We start from the raw sequence: 18,333 nt of genomic DNA, 5'->3' as shown, positions 1-18,333 counted from the left end.
TTTAAAACACTAATTATCTAATTATTTAGAAGTCATTGGTGAGTATACTTGTGTGCTATGCCAAGAATACTGCACAGTATAGGACAATGCTACTCAAAGCAGTAGTCTACAAACTGTTATTGGTCCATGAAGAGATAAGGAACTTATGCCAGAATGCAAAACAATTATGTCTCTGAGCACATAAAGCAAGCACTGCTTAGTTTAGGGGACTCTTCTCAAAGTGAAGCAAGCAGTCCCCAGTACATCCGGGGTAAGCACGTCATATCATCACAGACCAGTAACAAGTAGTTTCTGGAGTGGTTTTGGTCCACATTTTGAATAGCACGCTTGTTTAGGATATGAATTATGCTTTCTTTCTACACTGCAACCACCATGTACTATAAGAGAAACAGTGAAATAAAAACACTAAATATGTATAATATGCACAAATAAAGATATTAACAGCTACTGTTTAAGTCAGACAGATTGATAGTGCCCTGAGAAACGTGAGAGAAGGAAACACTGTGATCCGTGAAGAGCTAAACCTAGAGTGACAATATAATTTATCATCCCAATTGTTGTCATTTCTGAGAATGGGGGAGATGCTAGTAATAGTTATGAGACGATAACAAACATACACTGGAACTGTCTCTGACAAATCAGAACACACAGGCACCCTAGCTAAACCTTCAAGCAAAAGATAAAGATGAGTAGAGGTCCATGCAAAGCAATTTTTTGTGTCTGTGTGAGGAAGATTGTGGCTGAGCTAACATCTGTGCCAATCTTCCTCTATTTTATGTGGGATGCCGCCACACTGTGGCTTGATGAGCACTGCCAGGTCCACGCCCAGGATCTGAACCTGTGAACCCAAGGCAACTGAAGCAGAGCACACGAACTTAACCACTACACCACTGGGCTGGCCCCAGTGCAAAGCAATATTTAAATGACACCAGCAAGACCTGCAATCCTGGCTGGAGGAGAGCTGACTCATGACTCCAGCTCACTCTGCATTCTATGCCTTCTTACCTGCATGCAGGCAGACTCGTTGATGGAAGGTTTGTGATTTGGATGATGAACTTTCTGAAGCTGTTACAGGGAATATTTGTGAAGGTTCAGATGGTGAGGGAAACCTGAGGATTAGCTTTGAAGTTTTTATGAAAGGAATCATACCACAACTATAAGTATTCTTTGATATCTGGCTGTGCTAGATATTCCACAATGGTGCTAATCTATGGTTGGCTCAAGAGTCACCTCTGTGGGTGGAGTGGGGGAGTGGGATTCCTTAGTTACCAACGTCTTTGCCTCAATTTTTGTAGTCTTTTTGAGAATAATGTCTGTCTTCTGTGGAACATGTGAGGTCTGTCGTAAGAAGATATTCATTCTCATTGGTGAAAACTGGGAACCTGGAGCAGGTGGGTGAGGAATGAGTGATCACAGATGGCCCGTCATTCAGCTGTGCCTTTGCACAGGGCACCTTTTCAGTTACTAGGTGAATGTGATGGAACATTTTTAGGGAAACGGCTGTGGGGCCCTGGAAGCACCTTGGATTGAGAGAAGAGTTGCTCATATCTCTGCTGCTTCATGCTGGGAAAAGGCAACACAGCTTGGTACAGTAAAAGTTTTGTAGGAGGCAGTCAGGCAGTGGTTGATAAATGGTATTTCCCTGGATGGGAAGCAGGAAAAAGAGGAGGGAAGGTGAGGTGAACACTTTCAGGGCTACTGTGAGGAATAAATGTGATGTACAGGAGAGCACCCAGTATACTCAGTCAGGCTGAATTTAACAACCAAACACACTTTGATCATCATCTAGCACATATATAGAGTTAAAAACAGAACGAAATCAAATATTCTCATTCTTCATGAGGAAGACAACATGTCTTGAATGTGCCAGATACTCACTCCTTGACATACTTCCTCATTTACTCTACATAATAACCTGGGTCTCTCTAACTCCACGATCTAGCACCATCTTCCTTTAAAGTAAAATATAAAAAAGTCTTCCTTGTCATGTTAGGTGACAATCTCTCCTTACCATTGCTGAGAGAATCTGCACTCCCAGGACTGTGCTGCCTGGAGACCAACTCGCTCCCTGTCTTCCTCATCTCTGTGTTTTCGTTATATCGTCTTTTCCAGTAGTTGAGTTCTTCACGATCAGATTCCTGACAGCGCCGCAGAACCGCCATGGAGCGCCTTGTTTTCTCTACCATTTCCATAATACAATTCAGGGCCTGAGCCAAAGGGGAAGTCAGGCAGAGGCAAGATGAGGACATTCAAGCAACCAACATAAAAATCAAGAACAGGTAAACTATAAAGAATGAAATTTTAACTGTTTTATAAGTTTAGCAGGATCAAGTTTACATTTGAAAGCCTTTCTCACTGCTGCTTTTTTTTTTTTTTTTTTTTTTTTGCCAAGGAAGGTTAGCCCTGAGCTAACATTTTGCCAGTCTTCCTCCAGTTTATATGTGGGTTGTTGCCACAGCATGGCTGATAAAACAGTATAGATCTGCACCTGGGATCTGAACCCGCAAACCTGAGCCGCCAAAGTGAAGTGTGCTGGAATTAACCACTACACCCTGGGGCCAGCCTCTCTCACTGCTTCTTTATATATGTATATATATATGTAGACACACATACACACATTTAATTTTTTTTTGAATTTCAAAATAACATTTTTTTGGATTCAAGCTTGAAACAGCCAGGGTCTCATTATAATATGGTCCTTTAAAGACTATGGTGTAACCACATTATATATCAGCCCAAAACATACCAAATCATCTGATAAAGCCAGAGATCTATATAAGAATGTAATCAGAAAAATAACATCCAGAGACAATATCACTCAAGAAGGAAAAGCTGCTGTACGTATATTTCAAACAGGTACTACATCTTCTCTTCCCTTTTTAATGAGAGGAGAAACTCTCTTCCACCAGGACAGAGAACTCAGGCTTACATTCTGTACTATTACACTAATTCTCATTTGTATTTGAGGAAGCTCCATTTATTTAACACTTCCTATATACCAGGCCCCGTGACAAGCACCTTAGATATTACAACCCTCTTGTGAATTCAAATAATTCAGCATTCTTTTTTTTTTAAGGTATAAAAATTAAGGATACAAATGGTGAAGCAATTTGCCCACTGCACAAAGGTAGGAAGTGGCAAAGCTGGGACCTAAACTCACAAACCTATGTTTTAACCATTAAACTACATAACTTCACTTCGTTATGATCTGAAGTGATCACCCCACGATAAAGATTTGAGAGTTATTCTTAGCTCTCTAGCTGGGGGAGTAGTAGATAAATCAGCTTTTATTGCAAAGACTTGTGGCTCTGGTTAAATTCACTTCAATTACTATTCGTAATATTGAGAATTAAAAGTAATAAGTACTTAGGAAAGTTACACACTGTAAGAGTCTTACATGATCAAGATGTTTCCATTCATCAGCCCATTCCCTTTCTGTCAAACGGTGGTCTACCAACTCATCTTGATAGCCTCCATTTAGACCTATTAGAAATTAGAGATTAAATTTCAAGAATACAGTAAACAGAATTCCACCAAGTAAATACACACACATTCATACCAAGTGTCAGCACACTACTAAGGCCATGATTCAGGATGGAGTGTGGGACCCACAAAATGACATAAAACCAACAAAAAAATCACTATTCAGAATACATAAAAAAACTCCTACAAATCAATTATGAAAGACAAATAGCCCAAAAGAAAAAGAGGCAAAAGAAATAAACAGGTATATCACAGAAAGTACAGATGGTCCATAAACACAGGAAAAGACACTCAAACTCATTAGTCACACAGTGCAAATAAAATCATCATTAAGATAACATTTTACATCTTTACATTGGAAAAAATTAAATTGTCAGATAATACAAAGTGTTGACAAGGATGCAGCACAATGTAAATGCTTAACCACCACAACTAGAGTGGGTACTGTACAAGCACTTGGAAACAACTTAATGTTACCAAAATATTAATTTTTACTTGGTTTTAATATATACTGAAATTTGCAGGAACACAAAGACTGTGTGAATCAAGGGTATATAGAGTTAAGAGTTGTCGACTATTTTGAAGAATGTCACATATTGCTAGACTGCTCACAGAATTTGAATCATTAATATAACACATCTGTTATCACTCTGAATTTATAAGTGTTGTATTCATAGTGATTCTGTATCTATGCAAGCAACTGCTTATTTGATTATATCTTCTATAGTGATGAATGAGCACTAACGTATTATAAAATACTTTCTTATATATTACGCTTTAGAATATTGATCCTAAAATTATATGTCTAAGGTAGGCTACAGTATTCATAAATTTCATTTTAGGAGAATGGGGGTGGGGTGTTACAATATATTTGTTTATAAAGGGGCAGGGAAAAAAATGGTTTGGTAAGAGCTGAGAACCACTGTACTATGGCATATGTTTTCAAAAGAGGACTGGGGAGGGGCCGGTCCCGTGGCCGAGTGGTTAAGTTCGCGCGCTCTGCCGCAGGCAGCCCAGTGTTTCGTCAGTTCGAATCCTGGGCACGGACATGGCACTGCTCATCAAACCACGCTGAGGCGGCGTCCCACATGCCACAACTAGAAGGATCCATAAATAAGAATATACAACTATGTACCGGGGGGCTTTGGGGAGAAAAAGGGAAAAAAAAAATAAAATAAAATCTTAAAAAAAAAAAAAAAAAAGAGGACTGGGGAAAATTGAGGAATCTGTAATCAGCCTGGAAGACAAATGGTTAAACCTGAAATAAACAATCAAGGGAGAGGATTAAAGGTCTTTCAAATAGAACATTTCAAGATGAAAAAGTTTTTTTAAAATTGTTAGAAATGCAAGGAAAATCTGACCAAAATGAAGTTATAGCTAGTTTTTAGGACACTTTTCTCTTAGAAAGTAACAGATTGAACTGGCAAAAAATTTGTATGAATATGGAAGAAACCAACAGCAAACCTAGTTTTTAACATAAAAAGAGAGACATAGGAAAAAGGGGATTGGATCATACACAACAGCTGCTAAGGGGGGCGTCATAACATGCGGGCAACGTACCTAAGCCTTGGGCACTGGACAGCTGGGGTCTGAATCTTATCTGTGCTACTTTGTAGCTATGGGATTTTGGCCACAGTTTTTTCATCTGTCATCTACAAAAAGGGCATAACAACTGCATAGGACTGCTATGAAGATTAAGTGAGATAATGTATGTACACCACAATCTACATGGTACCTAAGATTCAGTAAATGTTGGCAGCTGAGAACACCACTGCTGTCACGGGCCTCACCATTCAGCCCCACTGCATGAAGCCAGAGCCCTATTGTGCGGTCCACGCCCCTGAAAGATGCTAGTGAGCCTAAGTCAGAACAGGGACGGCAAATGTGTTGCAACATTTCACTCCACAGGGGACCCCACAGATGGAAATAGAGGGGAAACCCTGGAAGCTAGTAGCCAGTTGGTTCTCTGCTCTGACACATGCTCAGCAGTTAAACTCCAAACAACCTCCTGCAGTAAACTTGAGTACATGACAAAGAGCTCTTGTTCAAAACTGATCTCCAGTGAGGTTTGTTAAGGGCCTTTTTGTTTCTTCCTAAATTTAATGGTTACAGAGGTGGCATGTGCCAGGTATTCCAAATGTAAAAATGACCCAGCACAGGTGGTGGTTATCTCCACTTTAGAATTGAGTTATCCGAGGATCAGAGAGCTGAAGCAACTTGCATAAGATCTCACAGCTAGTTAGGATGCAGAGCCAATATTTAAATTTACATATACCTTACCTCTCCTGACCTAAACCATCTATGCACTTTCACCTCCAAGACCATATATTTTAAATCTTTCTTAGTTTTAAAAATGTTTCATTCTGAAATAAATTCAGACTTTCAGAGAGGTTGCAAGAACAGTACAAAGACTTCTCATTTACCCTTCATTCAGATTTCCCAAAGGTCCCCTGCAGTACATAGCTGTATATTGTAGCTGTGGGTCCTCCTAGTTGTGCTATGTGGGACGCTGCCTCAGCATGGCTTGATGAGTGGTGCTAGGTCCACGCCCAGGATCCGAACCAGTGAAACCCTGGCCACCGAAGTGGAGTGCACAAACTTAACCACTTGGCCACGGGCCCAGCCCCTATCATTCTCTATCTTTTTTCTGAATCATCTGAGAATAAGTGATACCCTTTTATTCTTAAGTATTTCACTGTGTATTTCCTAAAATTCATTTAATTCTACTTCTATCATATGATAAGAAGAAGATACGAAGTAAGATCAATTCTAATAGTCTTTTTAATGTATAATATTGTTTTATCTTATCAGCAGAAAAAAGCAATAATGACATTATTTTGCTTTATCACTGAGTAGAAAAGAAACTCAAGGATTCAATCTGAATTTAAATCACTACCATGCTGCTTACGTCACTTACTAAGATTGTGGTGTCTGTCACGAACTTCTCGATGTTCCAGCATCTTGGGTTCACGATACAGGTGGGAAGTTGCAATATCTTCTAAGGTGTAGTGCTGAAGAGGCGGAGGAGTAGGATGAAACTGGCCCCCAGGATTCATGAGGGGCACAGTGAGGGCAGGACTGTGCCGGGGAGCAGGGCTGATGGTACACACTCTCTTGGCAGGAGGCTCAGGAGCAATTGTCTCTCTTTCAAACCCGCTCTCTTCCCTCCTGTAAAAGAACCAGAAGTACATATCTGAGCCCGTCAACAGGCATTCACACAAACATTTCCTGAGTACCTACTTTGTGCTATGCACTCTCACAAACAAGAAAACAGCAAGAAATGGTTTGACATGAGGCATAAACGGAAATGTCCCTCAGGGACCAGGCAGATAACGGTTCCTGCTGATTTATTCCAGTATTCAGAGGTCAAATCCATGCATATCCAGGCAGAAACCCCTCAACCTCAAAAAGCAAAGGAGAAACTAAGGAGATGACAGCATTTTCTTATATGAGAGGAATATGAGTTCAACTATGTTTGGGAATGTTTTGAGATCAAATTTGCTATTGTGGAGGGAGGTCAGTTACTAGAAAGAAACAATTCTCTACGTGGGAGAAAAGTGTCACATAATTAATACACTTGTGAGTTGGTAGGGTTTTTAATCATTTAGGTTCAACTGTAACAAACTTCCTACTGTTGTTAAATTATTGCTTCCTTGACAAAACATAGAACATTGTGGTAGACACTCATACTAAAATTTACAGAATAAATTAATATAACTTCAATCTTCAAAGTAAAGGTGATTCATTAACAAGTACCAATAATTAATTGTTACACTTTTACAAGACTTCATACATTAGAAAAAATGCCTTGGGAAGATTGTATTTCTTACGGCTCTGGAACAGTGAACCCACAGGATGCTCTGGAGCAGAATTTCTCACCAAGGGTATACAGAATCATCTGAAGAGTTTTTGAAAAATACTCATGTCTGGGAGCTACACCTATAGATTTGAGAAGCATTCTGCTGCCTGATGTTGGGACAAAGCAAAACGAATCTTAGAAATTCTGAGTCCATACCGATACATAACCACTGTAATCAAATTCTTTCACAAGCAAAGAACAAGCTCAGAGTGGTTCCAGAAAAGCAAGAACAACGAAGCTCTTCTCTGCTCACCTCTCTGGACTGGGCCTTTTCCCATTTCCATGCACTTCCATGAGCAGCTCAGAAGAGTCTGCAGGCGACGCAATACTGGTGTTGAGCAGAAGGTGCTCATGCTGAGCCAGGTACTGGGATGGCGTCTGCTTAGCAGCCCGAGCGCAGTGCAGCAGTTCTCGCTGCAGCAGTGGCAGGTTAGCCTTGAAAAGAAGAAGCAGGGGCTGGAAGGTACTTTTCCCAGTGTTGGGCTCTACACAACAGGGCTCGCCACCTCAAAAGGTTTCACAAACCAGATGACACAAGACAAAAGCCCTTTTCTCCTTGTCAGTCTGATTTTCAAACGCCTCTCTATGAATAAAGTGACATCTATTATACTGAACTTGAGTTATTGGTTGACTTGTCTCTTGCCCCCACAAGATGTAAATCCCCTTCGGGAAGAGACTGCATTTTATTTACCTTTGTGGCCTAGTAGAGAGTCAAAGCTCACTGTAGGTTTGTTGAACATAATAATTTAGAAACTTAAAACATTTTTGAAGACTTCAGTCAGAGAATTAGTACTGCCTACATGGGAGTAGGAGGAATTCATCCTTTCCTCTATCATTACAAGCCCTGGTTTCTGTCTTCTGAATCCCAACTTGTCTCTTATAGCTTCCCTTCATGTGATCTATGAGAGCTGCCAGGGAATTCTGGAAATAGTGATTATTCCAGCTTGGTTGGAACATGGTGTTTTGAAAAAAGTATTGGGAATGATGATAATGAAAGCAACAAGCCTTAGACTAGGCTCTGAGGATTCACAGGTAACACAAGGACATGCTCTATTTCTGTAGTGTGGCACCCTAGTTGGGCACATTTCCTTATTCTGTAAAAGGACAGTTAATTATCTACTGATTATTTTTCCTTCTCCTCAAACTTAGAAAAACTCTAAAGGTGATAAATCATATAAAAAATGCTATCCATCTTTAAACTTAACTATAGTTCCTTCACACATAAAATGTACTTTTCCCATATTCCCTTTTATTAAAAAAAAAAGTAAGAATTATATTTTTCTCCCAAAATTTAAAAATAATTCAGCCTGAGCCCATAATAGAAGTCTTTATCCCACAGGAAACAGATGAGCAAGTGAAAGGAGAGTTTTAAAGTAGTCATCCCTTTACCAAAGGTTAATTTAGCAGGCACCATAATTAGAGATCATTTTAAAGCAGAAATAAATTGACAAAAACCCAAATGCTAGCCAAAATGCTGCTATAACAACCTACCTCATGCTGTTTTCCAAAGTAACAGAGTTAAGAATAGAGAATTTGACCACATAAAACAATTTTTAAGTCTGTTCTATAACCTCAATCTTGTAGCAACTGTAAAAACTTAATTGAAAAAAATACCATGTCAGATCTTTACACACCTGTGCCATGTGTCCTTTGATGAATTAAAAAGAAAAAAGCTAATTATTTCCTATTAACACAAATTTCACAATTTTTCTTGATTTCAAAATCTGAGGGGAAATAATTGTCTACTGGCTCTGACATACAGAAGAGAGACCAAGACAGAACTAGCACAGCTGGTTCGGGGCTGAAAAAAGCACTACAGACTGCTCTGAGAGGCTGAGACTTCAGTGCTATCAGAACTGAGCCACAACACAGGCAGTATACCTGAGACCTATGCACTTCCTTGTATGTCTGTGATGCTCTAATTTTTTTTTTTTTCCTGAGGAAGATTCACCCTGAGCTAACATCTGTGCCAATCTTCCCTTATTCTGTATGTGGACTGCCACCACAGCATGGCTGCTGACAACTGGTGTAGGTCTGAGCCTGGGAACTGAACCAGGCCACCAAAGCAAAGCATGCTGAACTTAACCACTAGGCTACAGGGCTGGACCCTATCTCTAATTTTTAAAGTTATAAAAACCTGGTATCAGTACTTCAGTAAGATGACCCATCTTTTTGACGTTACTCTATTTTCTTAGGAAATGAAGGTAAAGTACAAGAAGGCAAAGGGGCATTCTTACTTGGCTAGATGCTTGACGATTTGTGAGTCAAGAGGCAAAATTGAAGATACTACGTAGGTACTCATACACAAGAGAGAAGAAAATTAATTTCCACAAATACTCTACTGACAAAAGTTAAATTACAAACACACATGAGGTACAGTTTTCTTGTGCTATCATTCTACTACTAATGAAAAGAATAGTATTCATTTGGGGAGAGGTGATGGATTAAGGATAATATTTAGCTTAACTGGAGTTCAAAGTTACTGTTCCCTATTATCAAATCAACTATAAATGTTCATCTGTAAAAACCATTCCCGGGCTGTACAAAACCATGTAGTGGGCTGGATTTGGGTCACAGGTTTCCAAATAATGCCTGGTCTAAAGCACACCGCTATTTGACTCTAGTCTTTCACTGCCTTTGAACTATTTTACAACTCTACAAGTTACAGATAACTGATGGCAATGCAAAATAATTGTTGTCTATGGACATGCATAAACTTATGTCCAGTAGAGCTTTAACCGACTTCCGTTGCCCGCTCTAGAAGCCAATTTTACTTCTGTTTGCACACTCATCAATAATCCTGATCTACAAATGTGTCTGTTCTGTGGATTCTCACCTGAACTAGTTATAACACATTACTAATTCCCTCAGCAATAATGAGTTAAATAAAATCTTTGATGTGAGTTTGTTTTTTATCTGTATGAGTCATAATTTCACCTGTTTTTGAAAATTACAGTTTAAAAGGAAAAGACAGAAACTTTACAGTGGAAAAGCATGGCAGACACTGCCTTTACCAAGTGATCAAAGTCAACATCACCGATTCTGAGACAAGTTAACATCTCTGTCTCCTGAGGGCATGCAGTGATACCACTTACTAGCTAGTCCTGCCTAAAATGCGTAACACACACACTCTCCACCCTCTGTCTACAACCAAAAGATTTAGTGTCCAGTTACTTCCTCTACTAAGAGCCCAGCCTCCACGCCACCCACACCTCTGGCCCACTCACCTCCTGCTACCCCTGCTCCTAACTTGCTCCTTCTATGTGTTACCAGCAGCATCTGCATACAGACCACAACTCAAGACTTTTGCAATTCTCATCTTATCAAGTACATGGCTTATCTGCAGACTGCCCTCACATTTCTCTAGCAGCCCAAAATAAAATAAAGATAGGAAAATGTGACAAGATGCCCTGATTTAAATCACAGAACAGGGATCAGCAGCAGATCTTGAGGAAATGTTGAAGCTAAATTATATTCAGTAATTATCTCATAAAATTTACCTTGAGGAATGGAATCACAAAAGGACGAAGAGGAAAGTTTGTAGCCTCTTGGAGCTTGCAATGGAACTCTTCAATTGTTACTGTTGAGTTCTGAAAAGATAAACAACATTGTTCAACTTCTAAAACCGGACAGTGTCCTCCGAATATAAATCTGATAGTATTGAATCTTTTAAAATCATAAGTAAAAAGATAATTCCAAGAGCACTACTGTGAAAGATCCCTTTCAAAGGTTAACTGAATTCTATTATTTATGAAAGAAATTCACCTCCTTGATTTTCTTTCCTCTACTACCCCAAATCTAAATTCTCCTCTATGCTCAGCAGCCTGGGCTGTAGAACAGGGCACTGCCTTCCTCACTGCCTGTGAAGACAAGCAACTCAGGTCTCTTGTATTGAAGGATGCATCACAAGTTGCCTCAGGAACAGGAAACCAAGCTTAAGATGTTCCCTGAACAGATCCTGAATCAGTCCAGGACATCAACTTAAAGACTCAATAACGTAGAGCCTCATTTCTTTAGAAGTTCATTTCTTCATAGCTTCTGCCTACCTCCTAGCATCAGTTCCCCAAATCTTCTAAATCAGAAGTTAAAAAACCAAACCAAACCAAAACAAAACCCAATAGGTGCCCTCTACCTTCAAGGGGTCTATTTGCATATCAGAGCACCTCCAAATAAGCAGACTCTCACTGGTAAGATTTTAGTATTCCTAGCAAAGTTATTAGCACTTCGCCTGTACTTTTTCAAGTCTGGCTTTAAACTAAGATTCTCAGCTCCTTTGTTAAAGGAGAATGGTACAGAAAAATATTTTTTTCAAAGTTCACAAAATATTTTCAATTCCCTAAAACACAGCATAATAATGACTTAAAAAAAACAAAACAAGGGGCTGGCTCCGAAGCCGAGCGGTCAAGTTCGCACGCTCTGCTCTGGGGGCCCAGGGTTTCGCTGGTTCGAATCCTGAGCGTGGACATGGCACCACTCATCAGGCCATGCTGAGGCGGCATCCCACATGCCACAACTAGAAGGACCCACAACTAAAAATACACGACTATGTACTGGGGGGCTTTGAGGAGAAAAAGGAAAAATAAAATCTTAAAAAAAAAAAAACAACGAAACTGGGCATTAATCTGAATTCTTGCTCCCCTGAAAGAACAATACCATTTCTAGGAATTTACTTTTATAATCATCAAGTGTTCAAAGTTGTAACAAGTATCATACAAATTATTCATCAGCACAATATTGCTTCTTAACAATAAGAAATGAAGAACACATAGGTCCACCAACAGGAAACTGCAATAAAAATTACGATACAGTCATAAATCAGAACACTTGGGGGGTACAGATTTGTATGAATTAATGAAGAAAGGTGTCTATAATATACTGTTAAGTGAAAAACCAGAAACAAAATAGTATGTTTTCCAATAATCCATTTATGAAAATAACACACACATATTTATATAGTATTTTAAATGTCTGGAAGGACAATTCACCAGCAGTTATTTCTGGATGTGAAATTATGTTGAATTTCTCAAATATATCATATTACTATTCAGTAAAAATTAAAATGTTTCCCTTTAGGGAAAAAGGGTATATATCTTAACCATGTTAAGTGAAAATGTTTGAAAAGTTTATCTCATTTCATTCTTTTAAACTTTAACTGAATACTTGTTTTAAGTACATGACAGTTGTACAATGCAACCAAAGGGACTGGTAATCATGAATACACAGTAAATGTAAAAATGTAAAAAGTACGACATTCTTTCCCTGCTACTTGAATGTTATCAGGCCTCACAAAATAAACACAAGCAGAGTAAATCTATGGAAACATTATATGACTGTTAAGTTTTCTTGTGGATGGACAAAGGAAGGAAAGGATAGACTGAGTGGCACAGACAAATAGGCCAGAGAAACTGTCTTAGGGCTATATACACTGTAGATGCAGAGCAGTCCTCTGAGAGGGATGATAAGCTGCTGTTCTGTTATCCTTCCCTCTCATTCAATTATTTAATAAATAAGAGCATAGTTCTTTTCCTAAGAATTCATAGTCCAGTGGGAAAACAGACAAGTAAGCTATTCATTACAGTATGACTGAGGTACACGTGGGCAGGACCTTACAGCAGGCAGAGAAGACATGTTTGAATCAGACTTAGGAAGACAAGGAAGGCTGTAGAGAAGCGCCACCCGGAGAAGTAAAAGTGCAGCCTTGGGGAAGATGCTTCTGACAAAGAATAACGTGAAAAGGCAAAATGGTAGGGGCTCTGGTCTCTGGATCACAAGGGCATCACCTATAGTCGTCTTAGAAGACAACGGATATAGATAGGCTATGAGACTAAAATTATTCTTTTAAAATTTTCAGATTATTATAATCATAAGAAGTTGCAAAAATAGTACAGACAGGTTCCCATGTATCCTGCACCCAGGTTCCCCCGATGGCTACATTTTATATAACTTTAGTGCAACACCAAAACTAGGGAACTAACACTGGTAAAACGTGTATATAGTTCTATGTCATTTTATGGCATGTGTATATACAGGTCATCATCAATGTAATCAAGATACAGAAGTCTTATCCACGCCAGTTTATAATTTTCCTAAATATTTCCTTGATAGATACTGACATCCATATCAGACATGTTATATTTTTGCTTCAACCACCAAACATAATTTAGAAAACTCAAGAGGAGAAGGAAAGTCTACTGTATTTACTTATAATTTTACTCTTTCCATTTTTCTTTCACCTATTCTGATATCTTAAGATTCCTTCCTTCATCATTTTTTTCCATTTCAGGAATTTCCTTTAGCCATTCTTTTAGGGTAGGTCTGCCTTAGACAAATCCTCTGAGTTTAACTTCACCTGAGAATATTTTGATCCCTCCACCTTTCACTCCATAAGGATATTGTCAATAGATAAAAGATTCTATGTTGATAGTTCTTTTCTTTCAGCACTTAGCCTCTGTGGTTACTGACGAGAAGTCCACTGTCCCTGGAATTTTTCCCTTGTAGGTAAGATGTTTCTCGCTGCATTCAAGATTTTCTGTCATTTTTGCGAGGGGATTGAGGAGGGTGCGGTATTTTGGAGGCCTGCTCAGCTTTTTTGAATCTGTAGGTTTAGGATATTTGTCAAATTGAGGAATATTTCAGCCATTATTTCAGCTCTTTCTCTTCTCCTACTGTGACTCAGATCTTTTGTTATATTCCTTCAAGTCCCTGAGGTTCTGTTCATTTTTTTAAAGTTATTTTATCTCTGTTGTTCAAATTAGGTAGTTTTTTCTATTGTTCTAGCTTCAAGTTCACCGATCTTTTCCTCTGTCCTCTCCATTCTACCTTTGAGTCCATCAGTGAGTTTTTAATTTTGTTATATTTTTCACTTCCAAAATTTCTATTTAGTTCTTCTTTATATCTTCTATTTCTTTGAGGAGCTTTTGTATTTCTTCATTTGTGTTGATAATTGTTCACTGAAGCATTTTTTGTGACGGCTGCTTTAAAATCCTTGTTAGATAATTCCAACATCTGTGTCAGTTTAGCTGATGTCTGTTGGTTATCTTTTCTCATTCCTGTTGAGGTGGTCCTGGCTCTTGATATGACAAGTGATCTTCTACTGTATCCTGGACATTTAGGGTTCTGTGTTGCAAGACTCTAGATCTTATCTCTGTTTTCTGTTTTGAAGGCCTCCTCCGACACTGTGCCATTGGGAAAAGAAGAATCCTTGATGCTGTCAGAATCCTTGATCCTAGGTTCCCCCACCCAACCTCTGTTGATTTGGAGAGGCGAGGAAGGAGGGGCTCATTACTGTTCGGAAGTGGTGTAAGTTTGGTTTCTCCACTGGGCCTTTGACCAGAAAGGGAAGAGTGCCCATTACTGCAGTTTTTTCCGAGGTGTTTGGCTGCAACAGGGTGGTTATTGTCTAAAAGTTTTCTATCTTGTTTGTTTCCTCCTTTCCTAGGCCTTTGGCTAGAAAGAGGCTTTTTTTTTTTTTTTTTTTTTGGTTTGTACTCCTGTTTCCAGATTAATAGCTTCTCCAGACCACAATGTAGGATATATGATGAAAACAAAACCTAGGGAATTCACTGCTCTGTACTTCCTTGGGTCCCAGGGTGACTGGCCAATCTGACTTCTTCTCTTCGTCTTTTAGAGTCTTATTTTTATTTTATATATAACGTTCAAGGTTATTTTCTCTATTTCTCAGGAGGAATAGGAATAGGAAGAGGCACACCTTTCTGTTGCACCTCTGAACCAGACTTGATAGTTAATGACTACATCATATCCCCTTAAACTGATGTATCGAAACTTACTCAAGCTTCTATAGGACATTCAACAGGTTTCAATTTTTTTTGGCACTATAAATAATATTGAACTGATTATCCTGGTGCACATTGTTTATTATTTTCTTAGGATGAATTTCAAGGAGAGAAACTGGTGAGTCAAAGGAACGGCCTAGTTTGTGGTACCTGAAACACTGCCAAACTACCCTCCAGAATATGTATTCTCCAAATAAGTGGGTGGAGTACAGAACATTTCCCTTTACCTTGCGGTGGAAATCAGTCAGGCCTGCTCCCTGGCATAGTTAGAGACTACCAGTACTTTACCTCCGATACACCAGAAACACAGAATGCACATAGGGAAACTAAACTCCAGCTACCTAACCATGCAGCCCTTTCTGAGTTGGCTAACAATGTCTCCTCCATATGGAAAGACTGTTCCACTTACATATGCCCACCAAAATCTTAACCATTCTTTTCATAAATAGAAGACTAAATAAGGCTTTCTTGAAAGAGAAGTATAACAATCTAAAGATGTTCATTCTCCTCCAAATTAGACAAAGTTTTCAACAAAATGGTAGCAAACCCAAAGAAAAAGAAAAAAGAACAGAATGGTAGGTTCAACTGCAACACACATAAGACAATCGTTTTATCTATGAATAAGGGCAGTTTTATTTCTGTCTTTCCAATCTTTATATCTTTTTTTTTTTTTTGCAGAGGAAGATTCAGCCTGACCTAACATCTGTTGCCAATCCTCCTATTTTTGCTTAAAGAAGATTTGCTCTGAGCTAGCATCTGTGCCAGTTCTCTTCTATTTTGTATATGGGTCACCAACACAGGATGGCTGCCAATGAGTAGTATAGGTCCACGCCTGGGAACCAAACCTGGGCCACTGAAGCAGAGCGTGCTGAACTTAACAACTAGGCCACAGGGCTGGTCCCCCCTTATATCTTATTTTCTATGCTAGAATATTCCGGGTTACATTGAATAAAGAAACATCTTTATATGATTCCTAATATCAGAGGGAAAGCTTTCAAAATTTCAGCATTAAGCATGAGGCTTGCTATAGCTTTTATTTTTACATGGATTTAACTGTCATCAGATTAAGGAAGTTCCTACTATAACTAGTTTGCTAAGTGTTTTTTTTAAATAATGAATGGGTATTAAATTTAACATATTTTTTCTGCATCTTTTCCAAATATATTTACAGTTTCAACACCAACTGCTAGAGATTGAATGTAATCATTCAAAATTCATATGTTGAAACCTAATCCCAATGCGCTGGTATTTGGAGGTGGGGGTCTTTGAGAGGTGATTAGGTCCTGAGGGCAGAGCCCTTATGAATGGTGTTAGTGTCCTCATGAGAAATGAGACCCCAGAGAGCTCCCTTGCCCCTTTCACCCTGTGAGGACACAATAAGAAGCTGGCCATCTATGAATCAGGGAGTGGGCTCTCACCACACAATGAACCTGCCAGCACCTTGATCTTGGACTTATCAGCCTCCAGAACTGCAAGATCAATGTTTGTTGTTTATAAGCCACCCAGTCTATGGTATTCTGTTATAAGAGCCTGAATGGACTGAGATACTGATCTTAATGAAAATCCCAGGATGTGAGAGTATAAACTGGTATAACACTTGGGAAATGGTCTTATATACTAAATTTGTATGTATGCAAACCCTATGAAATCCCAATTCCATTTTTTGGTGCAATGCTTGCACAAATGTATCATGTATGAGAATGCTCACGGCAACATTATTTGTAATGGGGCCTGTACAGAAAAGAGTTAACATAGCAGGTCTAAAACTGGTAACCTTAGAAAAGCCTGCTTGCAAGGCTGGACCATTGGCTTGCATCTAGGAACTTGGCTGATAAACAGTTTCCTACACTGATATAAAACTTTCCCTAACCAAAAAGGTGGAAACACCTCAAGCGTCCATCAATGGATGAATGGATAAACAAAACGTGGATGACTAGATAAGCAAAATATTATTCAGTTATAAAAATGTAGAAAATTCTGACACATGCCACAACATGGATGAACCTTGACTACAGTATGCTACGTGAAATATGCCAGCCACAAAAGGACAAATACCAGGGGCCAGCCTTGTGGCTGAGTGGTTAAGTTCATGCGCTCTGCTGCTGCGGCCCAGGGTTTCCCTGGTTCAGAACCTGGGTGTAGACATGGCACCACTCATCAGGCCATGCTGAGGCGGCATCCCATGTGCCACAACTAGAAGGACCCACAACTAAAATATACAACTATGTACTGGGGGGATTTGGGGAGAAAAAGCAGGAAGAAAAAATAAAGAGCTCAGAAATCTGACAGTGAATTAAAAGAAAAAAAAAAGACAAATACGGTATGATTCCACTTATATGAGATACCTAAAATAGTCAAGTAGAAAAAAGGTTGACAGGAGCTGAGGGGAGAAAGGAGTGGGGAATTACTGTTAACGGCACAGAGTTTCAGTTTTGCAAGATGAAGAGAGTTCTGGAGGTGGACAGTGGTGATGGTTGTTGCACAACAATGAATGTACTTAATACCATTAAATGCACACTTAAAAATGGTTAGTAGGGTAAATTTTATGTTCTGTGTATTTTATCACCTCCTAATGATAGCAAAGTAAAAACAACTGCAAGAAAGGAAAAGTTAACCCAAGCATGGCTATTTAAAAGAGATGATCAGCTACATCTACACACACTTTCATAGCTAGAAAAAGATTTTTTTTTTACTTTGCCAACAAGGTCTGTCATTTTTTCTTTTACTCTTGAAATTATCCTTAAGCACAGACTCTACTTAAGTAATTTGCTGATGGAATTAGCATAACATTCTGATGTTTGCTTTGCTTCCAATTATGTTCAAACTCATTTTGAGATTTAATGTCAATTTTATTAGCCTAGATCCAATAAGACTTTTCGATAGTGTAAAATATGAACAATAAATACTTTTTTCCAAAACGAAAACAAAAAATCTTTTTCTAACTGATGAGTGTGGCTCACTGTGCCTAGACTGCTTCTGCAAACAACATGGTTTATGCTAAACACTGGTTTTCCTTCTGGGAGTCTGGAATTTTGGTAGGTGCTAGGCAAAGAGTGCCTATGTGCCCAGACCCCAGCAAAAACCTTGGACATTGAGTCTCTAATAGGCTTCCCTGGGCAGAAACGCTGCATGCATGTTGCTGCATTTTCATTGCTAGGGGAAGAGTGAGCTCTGTGTGAGGATTCATAGGACAGAAAG

General features: G+C 39.0%; 1 protein-coding gene across 5 annotated transcripts in view; it reads right to left on the bottom strand.

Moving 5' to 3' along the window:
• The window catches only part of CBFA2T2 (CBFA2/RUNX1 partner transcriptional co-repressor 2), a 140,178-nt gene that overhangs the window by 15,891 nt on the left and 105,954 nt on the right, over positions 1 to 18,333 (bottom strand). For all 5 annotated transcript variants that reach the window (XM_046679088.1, XM_046679089.1, XM_046679090.1 and 2 more), the window contains 5 exons: positions 10,843 to 10,932; positions 7,596 to 7,777; positions 6,401 to 6,651; positions 3,398 to 3,483; positions 2,012 to 2,207 (listed from right to left, as the gene is read on the bottom strand). In XM_046679088.1, the coding sequence (XP_046535044.1) occupies positions 2,012 to 2,207; positions 3,398 to 3,483; positions 6,401 to 6,651; positions 7,596 to 7,777; positions 10,843 to 10,932 (805 nt within the window). The remainder of the gene's footprint in view (positions 1 to 2,011; positions 2,208 to 3,397; positions 3,484 to 6,400; positions 6,652 to 7,595; positions 7,778 to 10,842; positions 10,933 to 18,333) is intronic.

Source organism: Equus quagga, chromosome 12 (genome assembly GCF_021613505.1).
Source record: "Equus quagga isolate Etosha38 chromosome 12, UCLA_HA_Equagga_1.0, whole genome shotgun sequence".
In the NCBI taxonomy this organism is placed as follows: domain Eukaryota; kingdom Metazoa; phylum Chordata; class Mammalia; order Perissodactyla; family Equidae; genus Equus; species Equus quagga.
The sequence above is the reverse complement of the archived record's forward strand: the minus strand, read 5'-3'. Positions and strand labels throughout refer to the sequence as shown.